The sequence below is a fragment of the Xenopus tropicalis genome, chromosome 7 (assembly GCF_000004195.4).
Source record: "Xenopus tropicalis strain Nigerian chromosome 7, UCB_Xtro_10.0, whole genome shotgun sequence".
NCBI classification, from domain to species: domain Eukaryota; kingdom Metazoa; phylum Chordata; class Amphibia; order Anura; family Pipidae; genus Xenopus; species Xenopus tropicalis.
In genome coordinates, this window is record NC_030683.2 from 75792772 (window position 1) to 75809202 (window position 16431).

Here is a 16431-nt window from a genome sequence, read left to right on the forward strand (position 1 = left end):
ATGGCATGGCAGAGGCCGCAGAAGAGGGTCTGACCCTGCCTGTGGGCTTGGTAAAAAACACAAGTAGGTCTCCGATCTGTGTCCCTACTTTCGCCTTGCAGCCTTTTGTAGCCAGACCTCTACACCAAATTGCTCTCTGGCCATGAACCTTTTCATGCATCTCTTTAGGACTCACACTAGTCCCACGGTTCACAATCTTCCTCTACCAAAGCTGAATTTTTCTCAATGAGGGGCACCACAATAATACCTCGTAGTGCCCTCCCCAATACCATCTGGGAAGCACTTATAACATCAAAGTGCATTTGCTCTAACATGAATATTGGGCATTACCCCAAATACAAATTTGGCCATGCCTGTGAATTGGCCTACTTAAACACACACTAATGATGCAATTCTAACATCCTTAAAAAAAGCACATTTGTGTTGTACTGACATACCAAAGAAATATGCCTCCTTCTCCCACGCTGTATGACTGACTAAAAAGGGGTATCTCTTTAAACTCCTTATTCTCTGCTGTGCAGTCTAATGTGCAGAGGAAACAACTATATACTTTTCAGGTTCTGTATGTCATTACTATGCAGGTCATTGAAAGTATGGTTTATATGCTGTCTCCTCCTGGTATATTGTTCCCAGTGGGCAGCTTTAAGTCCTCCTTTCCCTTTGCTTTCCAAAATGCAAGTCACTAATGCTTACAAGGGTAATTGAATGGTCTACTATGCACTAATGCTGTGTGTCTGTTAAAAGCCTAAGTCAAGAGACCAGCACTAGGCATTCAGCCAGCTGGGTAAATTCCTCCTCCTCCTGGTATATTGTTCCCAGTGGGCAGCTTTACAAAGTCCTCCTTTCCATTTGCTTTCCAAAATGCAAGTCACTAATGCCTACAAGGGTAATTGAATGTTGTACTACTATGCAAGGGCCTAAGACAAGAGACCAGCACTTACCGCATGTATCTGTGACTGCTTTTCAAAAGCAAACCAGATATGTTTACAAATGTGATAAATGTTAAATCTTGTTTATCATGTCTTGTATTTTTGTCAACATAATGTTTCTATTGCCTGGCTGTAGGGGCTCAACAAGTGTCATGCAATAAGTGCTTTGCACGTTACCCTTTTCTTAGCCTTGGTCCTTTAGGAGTTAAGCATGGCTGTTATAACCTAAAAAGCATGTTGAAACCGTGTTTCTAATGCCCCCTAGGCCTACAGTAACTATTTATATTTCTTGTGGAAATGTTTAAATGTTTGTTTTGTTTTAAATAACATCTATACACTTTGCTGGATGTTTAAAGTATTGATTTAATATTCATTATGATTTTGTCATTAAAAAGATAAATTCAAAATGGTTTTTGTTTACTTTATTTTGCTTGATCATCATCATTTTCTAGATCAATTTTAGTTCTGAAAGGCAAGAAGGTGTAAAGGTAAAGATATTGCTCCAGTCAGGGGCCATTGATTGATAACAACTGACATGATTAAATAGTGAAAATCTAATGCAAATAATATTCGGCCAGTTGTATGCACATATGACTAATGGGTGTGTATCACCATGACCAATTAATTGTCACTAGCAGTCACATACAGTGCCTTCAAGACGGTCCCGTTAATAGGAGTTGTGGAAGTTGAGAAAAATGGTTAAAAAGTACTTACCCACCAGCCAGCCCTGCAGCATTTCTCCTTGAGTGAAGTGGTGAAGTGGTCACAGTGGACACTTCCAGGAAAACCAGATATCACACTCATGATCCGCAGGTGGGAATTGCACACCACCTGGACATTGATGGAAAGGGAGCGCTTTCTGTTAAGGTAGCACTCCTGGTGTAGCCGAGGTGGTGTGAGCGGAATATTAGTGCAATTAATGGCTCCCAGGCAATTTGGAAAATGGCCAATGAGGAAAAAGTCCTGCTTTACCCTTGTCCACTCTGCCTCTGTTGAGGGAAAGGAAATTAGCCTTTGCAAGTGCAGTAGAGGTGCCCTGAGCACTTGCCTCAGTATCCTGCTGAAGGTGGGCTGGCTCATACCGACAAGGCATGCAGAGACCTGTTGGAAACGCAAGCAGTTCGCATTTCTCGGGCAGGGCCTAAGACTGTGCCGTCACAGGATCCAGGTCCTGCCTAACAATATTAAAAACCTGCAGAATGGCGGCACGGCTCAGGCGGTACCATCTGCACCACCTGGTCATCAGACAGCTCGTTAAGGGAAGGGACAGCCCTTCAGAATCGACGAGGCTGCCTGATCCTAGCAAGCGGCAAAGGAACAGGGGGCTCCTGTTGGCGCTCCCCCCTGCCCTTTCCTGGCAAATTCTAATTACTGCAAGCAGTATAGGAAACAATTTATCATGTTCTGTGTTGTTACAAACTGAAGTGAGTTACGGGGAGGGGTTTTATACATTTGGCAGTCTTTAATGAGCAAGCTGTGCAGTCTTTAACTCTTTCCTGTTTCTCTATCTGAAAAGCCTGTAAATTACTATTTTTATCCCTAAACACAAATCACACACAAACTACTCAACTTCCCCTTGAAAATCCTTATTTGGTTTAATTTCCCCTTGAAAGGCATGTATTATAGCAAAATCCCTATTTGGTTTAATTTCCCCTTGAAAGGCGCGTAGTAAAAGGACAGGCTGACAATGGTTATTCACTTGTTTTGACTATTTTCCTGTTCAACACAAACATTTCGGCCTTTTGAAGCCTTACATACGACTGTACCGAAGTCCCGAAAAAAACGTAACCAAAGCATTAATGAATTCTGAAATGTTCGTATGTTTTGCAAAAAATACGAAATAGTCCCTAAAAAGTCGCGCAATGTATGAAAAAGTCATGCAAGGTTTGAAAAAGACTAGTAAATGTGCTCCTATGTGTAGTCCCCTATGTGTAGTCAGAACAATTTGTGGAGTTATTTAAGATAGAGACAAATATTTATTTCAATGGCAATTACATCATATGACAATCCTACATTTTTAAATTATAAACAATAAAAGTATCAATACTCAAGCAAAGTGAAAAATCTTGGATTCTTAGAAAAATGTATTCTTTAAAATAGGCAACCTTTGTTTTAATAACAGCTTCCTTGGGAAACAGATACAATTAGATAAAGTGTGTTACATAAAAGTGCCAAGGGCGATCAGAAACCTGTTATCCAGAAAGCCCTGGAAAACCATGCATGTTAAAACCTTATGCCATAGTATTCTTCTTAGAAAAATCATTTTTTATGTGATTTTCTATTTCTCTAATATAGAAACAGTGCAGTATAAGTAGTAAAAAACTAAGCTAGTTAATAATGGTCCAATTGTTTTTTCCATGTTCAATGTTTAAAAAATAATTGCTGTAGTGAGCAATGCCAGTCAGTTGCAGAAAGGACCAGGAATCTAATGTCCCGTATTATAGGGAGTTTAGATTCACAAGAGGAAAAGATAATTTGCCTGCTTTACAAAGTGTAAAGTTTATAGATGGTCTTAATTAGAAAGGCTGGTGAATTGGGCAGTGTAACTCTCTGATTAATGTGGGTTCAATGAACAGATCTAGGGATCTTCCTACTTGCTGTTTGGCTGTCTTTACCCTGCCCATACTCTGTTGAGAGGGATAAAATGGTAGACACCATACTCTTATGCTTGATCTACAAACCGGATTCCAAAAAAGTTGGGACACTAAACAAATTGTGAATAAAAACTGAACGCAATGATGTGGAGGTGCCAACTTCTAATATTTTATTCAGAATAGAACATAAATCACGGAACAAAAGTTTAAACTGAGAAAACGTACCATTTTAAGGGAAAAATATGTTGATTCAGAATTTCATGGTGTCAACAAATCCCAAAAAAGTTGGGACAAGTAGCAATAAGAGGCTGGAAAAAGTAAATTTGAGCATAATGAAGAGCTAGAAGACCAAATAACACTAATTAGGTCAATTGGCAACATGATTGGGTATAAAAAGTGCTTCTCAGAGTTGCAGTGCCTCTCAGAAGCCAAGATTGGTAGAGGATCACCAATTCCCACAATGTTGCGCAGAAAGATAGTGGAGCAATATCAGAAAGGTGTTACCCAGCGAAAACTTGCAAAGATTTTGCATCTATCATCATCAACTGTGTATACCATCATCCGAAGATTCAGAGAATCTGGAACAATCTCTGTGCGTAAGGGTCAAGGCCGTAAAACCATACTGGATGCCCGTGATCTCTGGGCCCTTAAACGACACTGCACCACAAACAGGAATACTACTGTAAAGGAAATCACAGAATGGGCTCAGGAATACTTCCAGAAACCATTGTCAGTGAACACAATCCACCGTGCCATCCACCGTTGCCAGCTGAAACTCTACAGTGCAAAGAAGAAGCCATTTCTAAGCAAGATCCACAAGCTCAGGCGTTTTCACTTGGCCAGGGATCATTTAAAATGGAGTGTGGCAAAATGGAAGACTGTTCTGTGGTCAGACGAGTCATGATTCGAAGTTCTTTTTGGAAATCTGGGACGCCATGTCATCCGGACCAAAGAGGACAAGGACAACCCAAGTTGTTATCAACGCTCAGTTCAGAAGCCTGCATCTCTGATGGTATGGGGTTGCATGAGTGCGTGTGGCATGGGCAGCTTTCATGTCTGGAAAGGCAGCATCAATGCAGAAAAATATATTCAGGTTCTAGAACAACATATGCTCCCATCCAGATGTCATCTCTTTCAGGGAAGACCCTGCATTTTTCAACAAGATAATGCCAGACCACATTCTGCATCAATCACAACATCATGGCTGCGTAGGAGAAGGATCCGGGTACTGAAATGGCCAGTCTGCAGTCCAGATCTTTCACCTATAGAGAACATTTGGCGCATCATAAAGAGGAAGGTGCGACAAAGAAGGCCCAAGACGATTGAACAGTTAGAGGCCTGTATTAGACAAGATTGGGAGAGCATTCCTATTCCTAAACTTGAGAAACTGGTCTCCTCGGTCCCTAGACGTCTGTTGAGTGTTGTAAGAAGAAGGGGAGATGCCACACAGTGGTGAAAATGGCCTTGTCCCAACTTTTTTGGGATTTGTTGACACCATGAAATTCTGAATCAACATATTTTTCCCTTAAAATGGTACATTTTCTCAGTTTAAACTTTTGTTCCATGATTTATGTTCTATTCTGAATAAAATATTAGAAGTTGGCACCTCCCCATCATTGCATTCAGTTTTTATTCACAATTTGTTTAGTGTCCCAACTTTTTTGGAATCCGGTTTGTACAATACCATCATTTGTACTACTGAGAAGTTGCTATACCTCCACAGAGTGTGAGTATTGTTAACCCTGCATTTACATCATTTGTCTGGGACAAATAAACAGTTATCATTTTGTTGCAGGAGCTTGTGACGTCCATCTATTTATTTATTTATTTAAACCTTGCACTTACACTTGGCAGTGGTAGGTGTAGTTACACAAACCCCTCCATTAAGTAACTTCCCCTTAGCAAAGGCCCATCCTGTGGAAGAGGAGTCCAATGTACCCCATGCTCTATTACTAGCTGGACATTTGGTCTAATATAGCCAAAAAGGGGTTACACCTCTTTTAGTTTTTATCCAGCAAGTTAATGTCAAGTTTTTTTCAAAACCTTCCTGAAAACAAGGCTGGCATATCATTGAAGCCAAACCTTTCACAAAGTAAAAGTAAATTGTTGAAAAATGATGACACATAATCATTGAGCTTAACTTTTAAGGCTAACTGAAATCTGCTTAACAGCTAGCTGATCTAGAGGATGACAAAAAAACCCGTGTAAAGCCTCTCTAATTAGCTTCAGAGAGATCCCATGTCTACTTGTTTTAAGGACTATTTCCTACTTACTTCAAGCAATCAAATTTGTTTGCAAACAGAAAAGCAAGTGGTGAGTACCAATAGTGTAGTTTATAAAAACATTTAAAAATATCTTTTATTCATTAAAACACTGCCCACCAGCGTAATTTTATAAAAACATATCAAGCAAGTAGCCTTTTCCCAGTGTGCAGGTAACAGTCTTTTCAATCAGGTTACATAGCATGCTAACCTTGCAAACCTTTAAATAACTTGCCTGCCACAGATGTCAAACTTACAGGCCTATAATTGCCAGGTTGAGATCGTAAATCTCTGAAAAAATTGGAATTACATTAGTTTTCCTTCAATCCAGAGATACCACATGAGAGGGAATCTGAGAAAATCAGAAAAAGAAGGCTGGCTAAAACCAAATTAAGCTCTCTATGTACCCACGGGTGTATTCCATCAGGCCCTGGTGACTAGTTGACATAAATTTGTAATAGACATTTATGTACCATAGCCTGCATCAACCACTGGCCAGACTGAACTGAACCATCTGTGCCCCTATTGAGTATTGAAACTCTGACTTCTTTATTGTATACACAGAAGAAAAGAACTGATTAAGCACATTTGCTTTATCTGTATGCTTTCTAATCAAATTATTCCATTATTTTATTGAAGCCACACATGCAACCTGCATTTTTTTTTACTATTAATAAACTTTAAAAAATGTTTTGGTCTTTCTTTTGTGTGGCAGTCAGTTCTTCATTTTCTATCTTTGCCATCCTGATTGTTATAGTGTTTGTATTGTTAAAAGCAGCATCTGTCCTCTCTGACTTTTAGTTTTAAATGATTAATTTGTATTAACTTCCTTACCTGAGCAAGGATGTTCTTTTATGCTCTTACAGGGAAAAAATGAGAACAGTACTGATTTAATATAAGTTGAAATGGCCACTATTTCTGCTTTCTGTTTTTATCTGGAAACCTAAGGTCCCAATCTATGCTCAGTTCTTAAGGAACTAAATTTTGCTTTCCTGAAATTTAGAGTCTTTGTTCTCACAGTGTATCTACTTTTTGCAACTAATGTTAAATAAGACAACGTTATTTACTATTACCCTGGGGTTCTAGTATATGCACATTTGCTATATGTTCTGGATTATGAGATCCAGCGAAGCTTGATTTCTGAAACGTAAAGCAACAGGTAGTGCATTTTAATAATAAATTCAAATTGTTAAAAATAATGATTTTTCACTGTAATTATAAAACAGTACCTTGTACGTGATGGTAAAGATGCATGAATATATATTGGAGGCAAAAAAATCCTATTGGATTTATTTAATGTTTAAATTACTTTTCGCGGATAAGATATTCAAATACAAACTATGGAAAGATCCCTTATCCAGAAAACCCCAGGTCCAAAGAATTTAAATAACTATGTTTAGCATAGCTTTGTAGTTTGGTAGTTTGTAGTAGAAAGGTGTATTTACCCATTTTTGTTTTGTCAGAATGTGTACTTTCGGAAAATATATGGTTTTCTAGGGTCTCCGTAAATCTATGGGGGGTCTTATGGCACATAATACACATACTGGGTGCAAAAATAGCATGAGCCAGAGCGTCTTATGTGAAAATTCATATGCACTATTTTTATTTGGGTGCCCCTGTATGGCACGTAGTTTGGCCAATATATGCATATAGGGAATCAAACTGTTCAGTAGACCCCTGGCATTCATATTTAAAAAGTTTTATGTTGATACGTTACAAAATGTGGGGGTACATAATGATGATTTTCAGAAATGTCATAAAAACTGTTCTGTTTAGCATAGCTTTGTAGTTTGGTAGTTTGCAGTAGAAAGATGTATTTACCCATTTTTGTTTTGTCAGAAAGTGTACTTTTGGAAAATGTATAGTTTTTTAGGGTCTCCGTACTGTTAGGGGGTCTTATGGCACATAATGTACATGCCGGTAGCTTATATTGCAGCATATACACTTTGTATGCACTAACTTCCTTATGGGGTCTCTAAATGCCAGATACATTGGTGATCCTATGCACAATGGGCATCAAACTGTTCAGCGGACCCTTGGCTTTTTATATTTAGGATGTATTTTCTTTGTACCTAATGTTATGTGGGAGATAAGGTGCTTGAAAGTGGGGATAATCAAATAGTTTATATTTATTACTGATAGTTGCCTATATTCTTATATATTTATTATGAATGTTGTGCTTTTCTAGAATTTATGTGTGGTTATTCCATTATGGTAACATTTTAATATAAGGTTTTTAGCTAATGTCCTTTTTAAATTAATGTTGCTTTAATATGGAAGTTAACCTTTAAAATATGCATACCCTTTATATAGCAAGAGGGAAGGAGGAGTCCCCTGAGTACAGGTCGCATAACCCGAAATACATAGACAGCTGCCAGTCAGAGTCATCTTAAAGTAGAGTCTGGAAACAGCTCTCTCTTTCCCCACCCACCTGTTTGGGCTGCTGTAAGATGCCATAGACAGTCACTATTTATAGGGCCTGTGGGGGCTGTTTGGGCTTCTGTGTATTTGGAATGTCACAGCCCATTTTGAACCCAAATCCAAACCTGCAACTTAGAGGATACATTCAAAATATTCATGAGAATCATTTAATATAATATGAACCCTGACCTTCTAAAGAAACTATTTACACACTTAAGATCACGTTAACATTTACATTTTGAAAATTACCTCTTATTGTAAGTTACCCTCCCATTTAGATTGTAAGCTCTACGGAGGAAGGACCTTCATCCTCTTGTCTTGTCTGTTTGACGTTTAGCTCTGTGGAATCTTTACTTTATATATATTTGTGTCTATTATCTTACATTGTATTTATTTATCTATTATTTTAATGATCTTCTGTTTGTTGTATTCCTTTTTTTCTGCTGTATAAAGCTGCATACATAAGTAGTGCTATATACATAAAAATATACATACAAGAAAATTTAATGAGAAAATAAAAAAACCATAGTCGACCTAATGATTACTTAAGGGATTCTTATGTCGGAACCTATAGGGTTAAAAATCCCTATAGCTTTAAACCCGACACTTCCTTTCACTGTTTCTGGGTGGAGACCCGTGTAACACATTTTCCTATTTACATGTTGTGCATTATTGGCCCATAGGTAGACCACTCCCTGTCACACTCTAACATAGCATTTGCAAAGGGGTGGATCTTCCTCTTTGGCCTGCATCTGAACCAGATGGATGTTCCACTGAGCCTTGGATCAACAAGGCCGCAGTAAAGTCCTTTTACCCCAGAGGGACTATTATCTTTGGAGAAGTCGGGGAGCAGGTACCTCGTGAAGGAAGATTAGCTAGTGCAGGATAGATATCACTTAAAGGAGAATGCAAGTCAAAATTTAAAAAGCATACCGCCCAATAGTCCTCCTATTGTTTAGTAAAAACGCCACACTTTTGGCTCACCTAATCAAATATTTACTCAGTCACACTTACTTCACATTTTCTAGAACAGGCAGCCATCTCTAAAAAGGTATTCTCCCTTCCTTTCCCTCCTTGCTTCATACTGCACATGTTTCTTTCCCTCCCCCCCCCCCCTCCCCTCTGCCAGATCCACTTCTGGTGGGCACATGTAGCTCAGAATAGGAGACAGGATCAAGTTACACACATGCTCAGAGAATAGGAAGGCTGCCGCTGGCACCTACAGGAAGTGAAGAGAGATTTCAGTGATGTCACTGTAGTCTTCACACTGCTGTAGGCTGCCAACACCATATCTCAGAGAAGCAAACAGGGATCTGGGAATTTACATATGCAGTAAGTACTTAAAAAGAATGCCTTTAGACTTACTTTTAATTTATATTAACCTTTCATTGTCCTTTAAGTAATAGCACTTTATAGGAAAGTGAGATAGCTTGATTAAGAAAGAGCAGCTTTCTGACTCCAACCAAGAGGGATTAACTGGGAGTATTCTCCTTTAGATGCTCAGCTGCCTTAGTGAAGGGACCGCAGTAGTGATAAGGCTATCAGGCATAGTCTTCTCCCTGAACCACGTCTGCTGTAAGGGATCCGGAACACTAGAGCTAGAAACCCTAAGGACTTTGTTACTACCCAGACTACCAGAGTGGTATCTCTGCACGTTGCTTCCTCTGAATTGAACCTGCCAATCCATTGCTCTAGATCTGCATTGTGAGTACTTCTGCGTAACCCTGTGAATCCATTGTGTTGGACAATAAAACCAGTTTGTTTCAGATTGTTGCAAGAATTTTCTGCTATCCTTTTATTTATTTACTTTGCACACAGCCTGAGTTGTAATTACACTACCTCCCCCTTGATCTTTTCATGTAGCGAAAGCCCATCCTGTTCGTTTGAGTCCAGTGTAGCCTAACTATACATATATAAACTGGTCTTTGTCTGTTTTCAGCCAAAAAAGGGGTTACACATAATTATATCATATGGTAAGTCTGGACTTTTCTTTAGAAAATCAAGGTAAACAAAAATAATATAAAAAAAAGTTCTCTTACCTTGACAAACCTGTGATGCACCAAAAATATAATCATTGCTACTAAAAGAAAACTGAAAACAAGAATATGGCGTTGCTTCATTGCAGGCTTTTGAATAGATGTCAAGTCTATGAAAAAAAAAACATTTATTCTATTGTAAATATGTGCTCATTTTAATTTTTAAGTGGTAAAATTGCATGATTAATAATAATTTGTATACATTTGGATGTACAAAATATAAAGCTTGCTAAAAACTGAAAGATTCACTCTTTAGCTGGCTACACATTTTACAATTGATGATTTTTCAACTTTTACAGAATACCTTAGATTACCCTTTAATTATGAAAAGATTTTGTTTCAGCTTATTCGGTTTTTAATTTTAATGGAGTCGATATGTGGATTTTATTTTGTAAAAAAAGTTACGTTTTATTTATTTCGTCTCTGGCACTGTGCTGTATGGGTTGTTACTGTGCAAGGAGGAGGAGCCCCCACCCTCTGTGTGAGCTGACAGGAAGGAAATGAGAGAAGGAGGGGCTGCTGGGAACAAGGAAGCAGAGAGACAAGCAAGGTGCTGGTAGCTTACAAAGTGTTCTGTATAAGAAAGTAATTGGGAACCCCCCAGTGGCAGAAAGTGCACTCTTTTAGGGTGCGGAAGGAAAGGGGGTCCTGTACAGGGCTCTGAAGAGCAAAGCGTGCTCTTCTCAGGGCACAGAAAGCCAAAGGGAGTTCTTCTCAAGACTCTTAAGCACTTGCCACATAAGTGGGGATTCCCCTCAGTAGTTCAGAAAGTACCAGCTATGTTATGTGAGTAAAGTTGCCCCTGGCTGGCAGACTGTATCTATCCCTGCAAATTTAAAGGTATAGCGCCCGCCAATAAAACCATCAACCTTTCCTGTGTGTGTGCTGTGGATCAGATAAGTTTCCCAGGGAGGGGTACCGCAGTTCAACCTGTCCTGACCCTGGGTGGAGGCATGCCATTTATCAGTGTACCTGCTCTTCCAGATAGTGGAGGCACAGGACTCCTGTAGCGCCACATGCAAGTGAATGTGTGCTAGATCTCATGCAGCAGTGAAAGAGGGTTACATATCTTTACAAGCTTGACTAGGGAAGGAAATGCAATTTCTGAGTTAGAAGCTACTTAGATGTTTCTTATAATAGCTAGCCACTTTCATAATACTGCTGTCATTTCTTCAAATGCTGATTAGTATTTTCTGTACGTATTTGTATTTACTGTTTTCACACCATTTGTATAAGTAAACACTTTCTTCATCACCTCTTGGTCTGGAAGTTATTATTCAAGGGTGTTCAGCTTGCTGGATAACTAAATAGGACATTCAGTGAGGGCAGTACCATGAAAAAGGGATATCATCAAGCAAGATTATTCCAGTAGTCTGTGCTAGTAGAGACACATTAGGGGCTACAGGATCAGGACAGCAGAGTAAACATAGATGTTCAAGAGCTGGATGTGAGGTCTGTTACAAGCTGTTTGTCCAGGTCTTCAGTTCTTTCAAGTATGACAGCAGCTAGAGCATGCACTAAGACGGAAGCTGCCCGAGCTAGAGCTGCATTTTCAGAGAGAGACAGAAATAAGAATAGAAAAGGCTTGTCAAGAAGCCACGCTTGAGAAAGAGAGAAGCAGAGGCTGCTTTTGCTGAAGAAGCTGGAATTGAAGTTACAGCCTGAAACCTAGAGGCAGCAGAGATGAGACTTGTGATTCAGCTACTGGCTGTACAGAGTCAGCAACAGAGCAGCAACGTACCACTGTGTATGCAAATGATAACAGTGATAAACCCTTATTTAGAGAAAAATGCTTAAATAACCCTGCACCAAATACATGCTTCTCTAGCTTAGCAGCAGTTGCAGGCTATACCCACAACAAAAATATCAAATATCTGTCACCCAGGTGATGGTGATTTATCAGATCTAGCAAGGTGTCTGGGATGAACCCAGCTGGTATCATCAGGACTGGCCAGATTTGATGATCAAGCAGAGAATTATTTAGACTGGAAATTCTCATTCTTAAATGCTACAGAGACCTTAAGCTTTTCAGCAGGAGAAAAAATAGATCTACTGTAATGGACTTAGCTACTGGGCTGAAATGCATCTGGGAGAGGTTGGAAGATATTAACTGCTTACCAGAAGCAATAGAAGGTGCTCTGTTTGCAAAACTTGAAAACTTTCCCAAAATCTTACCAAAAGAGCACCAAAATCTTAGAGATTTAGGCTACAAAACAACATAATTACCTTCTGGGGCTCTCCTATTCAGACACTGCTAGAGGCGTTCCACATGTACTTCAAGAGAAATGGATGATAAAAGGCTTCTACTATAAGCAAGAACACAAGCCCCCCTTACCACCTTTCTCCTTCTTTACAAAGTTTATACAAAGTAAAGCCAAGGTACACAATGACCCCAGCTTCAACCTCATCTCCTTCCCTACTAATTTGAACAAAAATTCAGTCTTATTGAGAATCCGAGCAGTACCTGCAGACTAGTATCCGTACAAAAAACAGATGTTACTCCATCTCTTCATGCTCCATGAGCTGTTGAAGACCCAGAAAGGCAGTATCCAATTCATCACAAACCCTCTCACTGAAAAGGTGCAGGGGTTTTAGGGAGATTCCCCTCAATGAAAATAAAAGAATACTTAAACTGCACAATATCTGTTTTAAATGTTGCGCATCAAACAAATATGTTGCAAGGTGCTGTGAAGTGAATGTTACATGTTCTGAATGTGGTAGTGACAAGAATTTAGCAGCCCTCCATCCAGGTCCATGGACTTACCAAGACTTACCAAGTCCCCTCGTTCTCTCACACAGCATGGTGGGGGGAAGGAACATGCACCATATGAGGCACTTACAGCTACATACACAGAGGTGTGTGGAAAGGGCTTCAGAGGGAAATTTTACTCAAATATATGCCTTGTAAATGTTTGCTCCGCTAGCAATCGCCAGGAAAGCAGAAGGATGTATGCCATACTGGACAATCAAAGTAATAAGTCCCTGGCACAGTCAGACTATCTTGACATGTTCAACCTAAATAGCCCACCAGCCGCATACACTTTGGAGACCTGCTCTGGAGTAGCTGAAACTGATGGCAGAAGAGCAGCTGATTTCATCATAGAGTCTTCATTTGTCCACACTCTTAGAATGCAATATAATTCCTAACGATAGAGATGAAATTCCAACTCCAGCAGCTGCTCGCAACTACCACCATCTCAAGTCCATAGCACATGAAATACCACCACAAGATAATGAAACAGAAATGTAGAGTTTGGGAAGGGACATTTTAAGGTTGCATAAAGTTCACAGACAAATAAATGGTCCCCATGATGCAGCATACACTATCACCTTTTTCTTGTAACTGCTGCTTGGGTCTCTCCTGAAAGGTTCATATGTATTGCTATCACTGAGTAGTGTGGTCATTTTGCAGTGATAGTCAGTGCATTGCCCTTTATCTGCTGGCAGGATAGTGATGTTCGGGTCTTTACTAAGAGATGTGAGAGCTCTCCTCTCTTGTACAGTAAGGTTAATAGTTAGTAGTTAGGTTCTGCTTCCTCCACCTTTATATGGTGGTTATTAATGGCAGATTCTGTACCCTGGCAGTTTCAGAACTCTTCATTCATGCAAGATCCCAAAGGATCCCAAAGCACGTCCCTATTACCTAAAAAGAAAAAGGACAGAACTCTTCCATTGTGTAAAAAGCAGTAGCATGGTGGTTATATCGATCGGTGGAGAAGAATGATCTCCAAAACTAAGCAAGCTGGCTTCAAAATTGGCTTCACCCAAAGTGATCTGCCTGTCTTCTGTCATTGTGATGAAGACCCAGACTTCACAAACATGTAGCTTTGGGAACAGTTATGTTTGAGTATACGCAGGGTATTTGAATAGCTCTTAGGCATTGCAATGAATTTTGCAGGTCCATCCACTGCTCCCTTATATTTTCTGGCAAGTCCCAATCACTAATATATTTGGAGAATTCTCTAAGTAGAAGACGACTATGAATTGTTACCGGTGCCAGGAACCCCAGTGAATCAAATAAGCTGTTAACAGTTGAGAGCACTCCACTGCGAGTGTAGGGTCTTTCAACTTCAGGTATATGGAATATAAAAACATCTGACATGATATTTCATATCACCCCAATGCTTCGTTGATCAGGTGAGGATCTCATCAGTAATAGGTCTAGATTTTGAAGGTCTTTTGCCCTATCTTCCACCAAAAATGCATCTATTATTTCAACTTTGTTAGAGGCCACTTTGTGGAGTCTAAGATTTGAAGCTGCCAGCATTGCCTGTGTTCTCTTAGGGCAGTGGTACATGGGGCGATTAGTAGCCCAGCGACAAATCTTTGTGGGCGACTCGCAATGCCATGTAAATTGCTGGTGGGATGGCATATGCGTCACTGTGATGTCCCGAAGTCGCCCGAAGTTGTCTTGAGAGGAAACTTCGGGCGACTTCGGGACATTGCAGTGATGCGTATGCCATCCCACCGGTGATTTACATTCAAGCTGGTGGGATGGCATTGCAGGGAGATTAGTCGCGGGCCGACTAATTCCCCCATGTGCCACTGCCCTTAAGAAGATTTATTGCTTCCCCTACAGCAGTGCTGTCCAACTCCTGTGGTACCGAGGGCCGGAATTTTTATGACCTACGTGGTGGAGGGCCGATAATGGAAGCCAGTTTTGACCACTCCCCTTTTTTAAAACCACACCCACTTGAAACCACACCTGTGTTATCACATGACCATACCCATATTAATGGTTGTAGTAATGCAAAAACCTGCCATACTCTGCCTTCCCTACCCTGCCTGTGTGTGCCATACTCTGCCTTCCCTCCCCTGCCTGTGTGTGCCATACTCTGCCTTCCCTACCCTGCCTGCGTGTGCCATACTTTGACTGTGTGTGCCATTCTTGGCTGGTTTGTGCCATACTTGGCCTGTGTGTGCCATACTCTGCCTGCCCTACCCTGCCTGTGTGTACCATACTCTGCCTGCCCTACCCTGCCTGTGTATACCATGCTCTGCCTGACCTACCCTGCCTGTGTATGCCATACTCTGCCTGCCCTACCCTGCCTGTGTGTGCCATACTCTGCCTGCCCTACCCTGCCTGTGTGTGCCATACTCTGCCTGCCCTATGCTGTATGGCACACACAGGCAGCATACAGTGACACAATGCTGGCACTGCTCCTACAGTCTGCACAATAACTATATATTAAAAAACTTTTTAATTGCAGTACCACCTCAGTATATGTTCTTTTTGTAGTGTGCAGGGATTATTTGTGGGTTTGAGGTGTGAACAGACGAACAATATGGGTGATTACAGCCTGAGCTTGAGGTGTGAACACTGCAGGGGGAAAACAATGCAGGGATTAAAAGGTGTGAACAGCACAGGGGATTACATTTTTAAACAATACAGGGGGATTACAGCCTGAATCTGAGGTGAGAACCATGCAGGGGGCCAGTTAAGATCAGTACTGATACCATGTCAAGCTTACACAAGAGTAAGCCATCAAAGCAGCCAGACAGGTGGGGGGCCACACAGAGGGGGGTCGCGGGCCGCATGTTGGACAGCACTGCCCTACAGTATTGACAGACTTCGAGGCGTCATCCATGTAAAAATTCCTTTCAATGAAATGGTGCACATCACTACTACCAAAAACATGCACCGTCATTCTGTAATTGTTAGGTGCCACTGAACAATTGATGCTTATATCATGAATCCTGTGGCAAGCAGCAACAGGGATACAGGTTTCACACTTCTTCTGTGGGTAACCAGTCTCTCTTTTCCAAGGAACAAGGCAATGGAAGAATACGAACAACTGGAGGGACAACAGGGATTTGCAGGGAAGTTTAACTGTTTGAGAGAAAATGGTTTTAAGGAGTAATGAAATACTGAAGGTCCACTTTCAGGTACAAGTGCAGCAGGAACTCAGAAGGTAAGTATAATTATGGTTGTGCAGAAATGGTATGTATATATATATACAGCAATGGAACAACAACCACAGGGAAGGTGAACTTAGTGCCAAAACAAAAATATCAGTCTTTAGCAGGAGTAAGCACAGGTAGCCAGATCTACCTAGCTCAGTCTTGAACTAGTTTGCAGACAGAGGAAATAACTGTAGCAGTTTATCCTGAGTTGCAGGTTAAGTAGCACAGCCAGGAAAGTTAACAAACACAAAAAGTCCATACACTCACAGTTCCTCTTTGTGAACTC

The 16431-nt window shown here is 40.5% G+C and overlaps 1 protein-coding gene across 2 annotated transcripts in view; it reads right to left on the reverse strand.

Annotated features, from left to right (window-relative positions):
* The window catches only part of nxpe4 (neurexophilin and PC-esterase domain family member 4), a 49530-nt gene that overhangs the window by 13643 nt on the left and 19456 nt on the right, over nt 1-16431 (reverse strand). For both annotated transcript variants that reach the window (XM_018096018.2, XM_031906096.1), the window contains exon 3: nt 10245-10351. In XM_018096018.2, the coding sequence (XP_017951507.2) occupies nt 10245-10325 (81 nt within the window). In that variant the 5' untranslated portion in view covers nt 10326-10351. The remainder of the gene's footprint in view (nt 1-10244; nt 10352-16431) is intronic.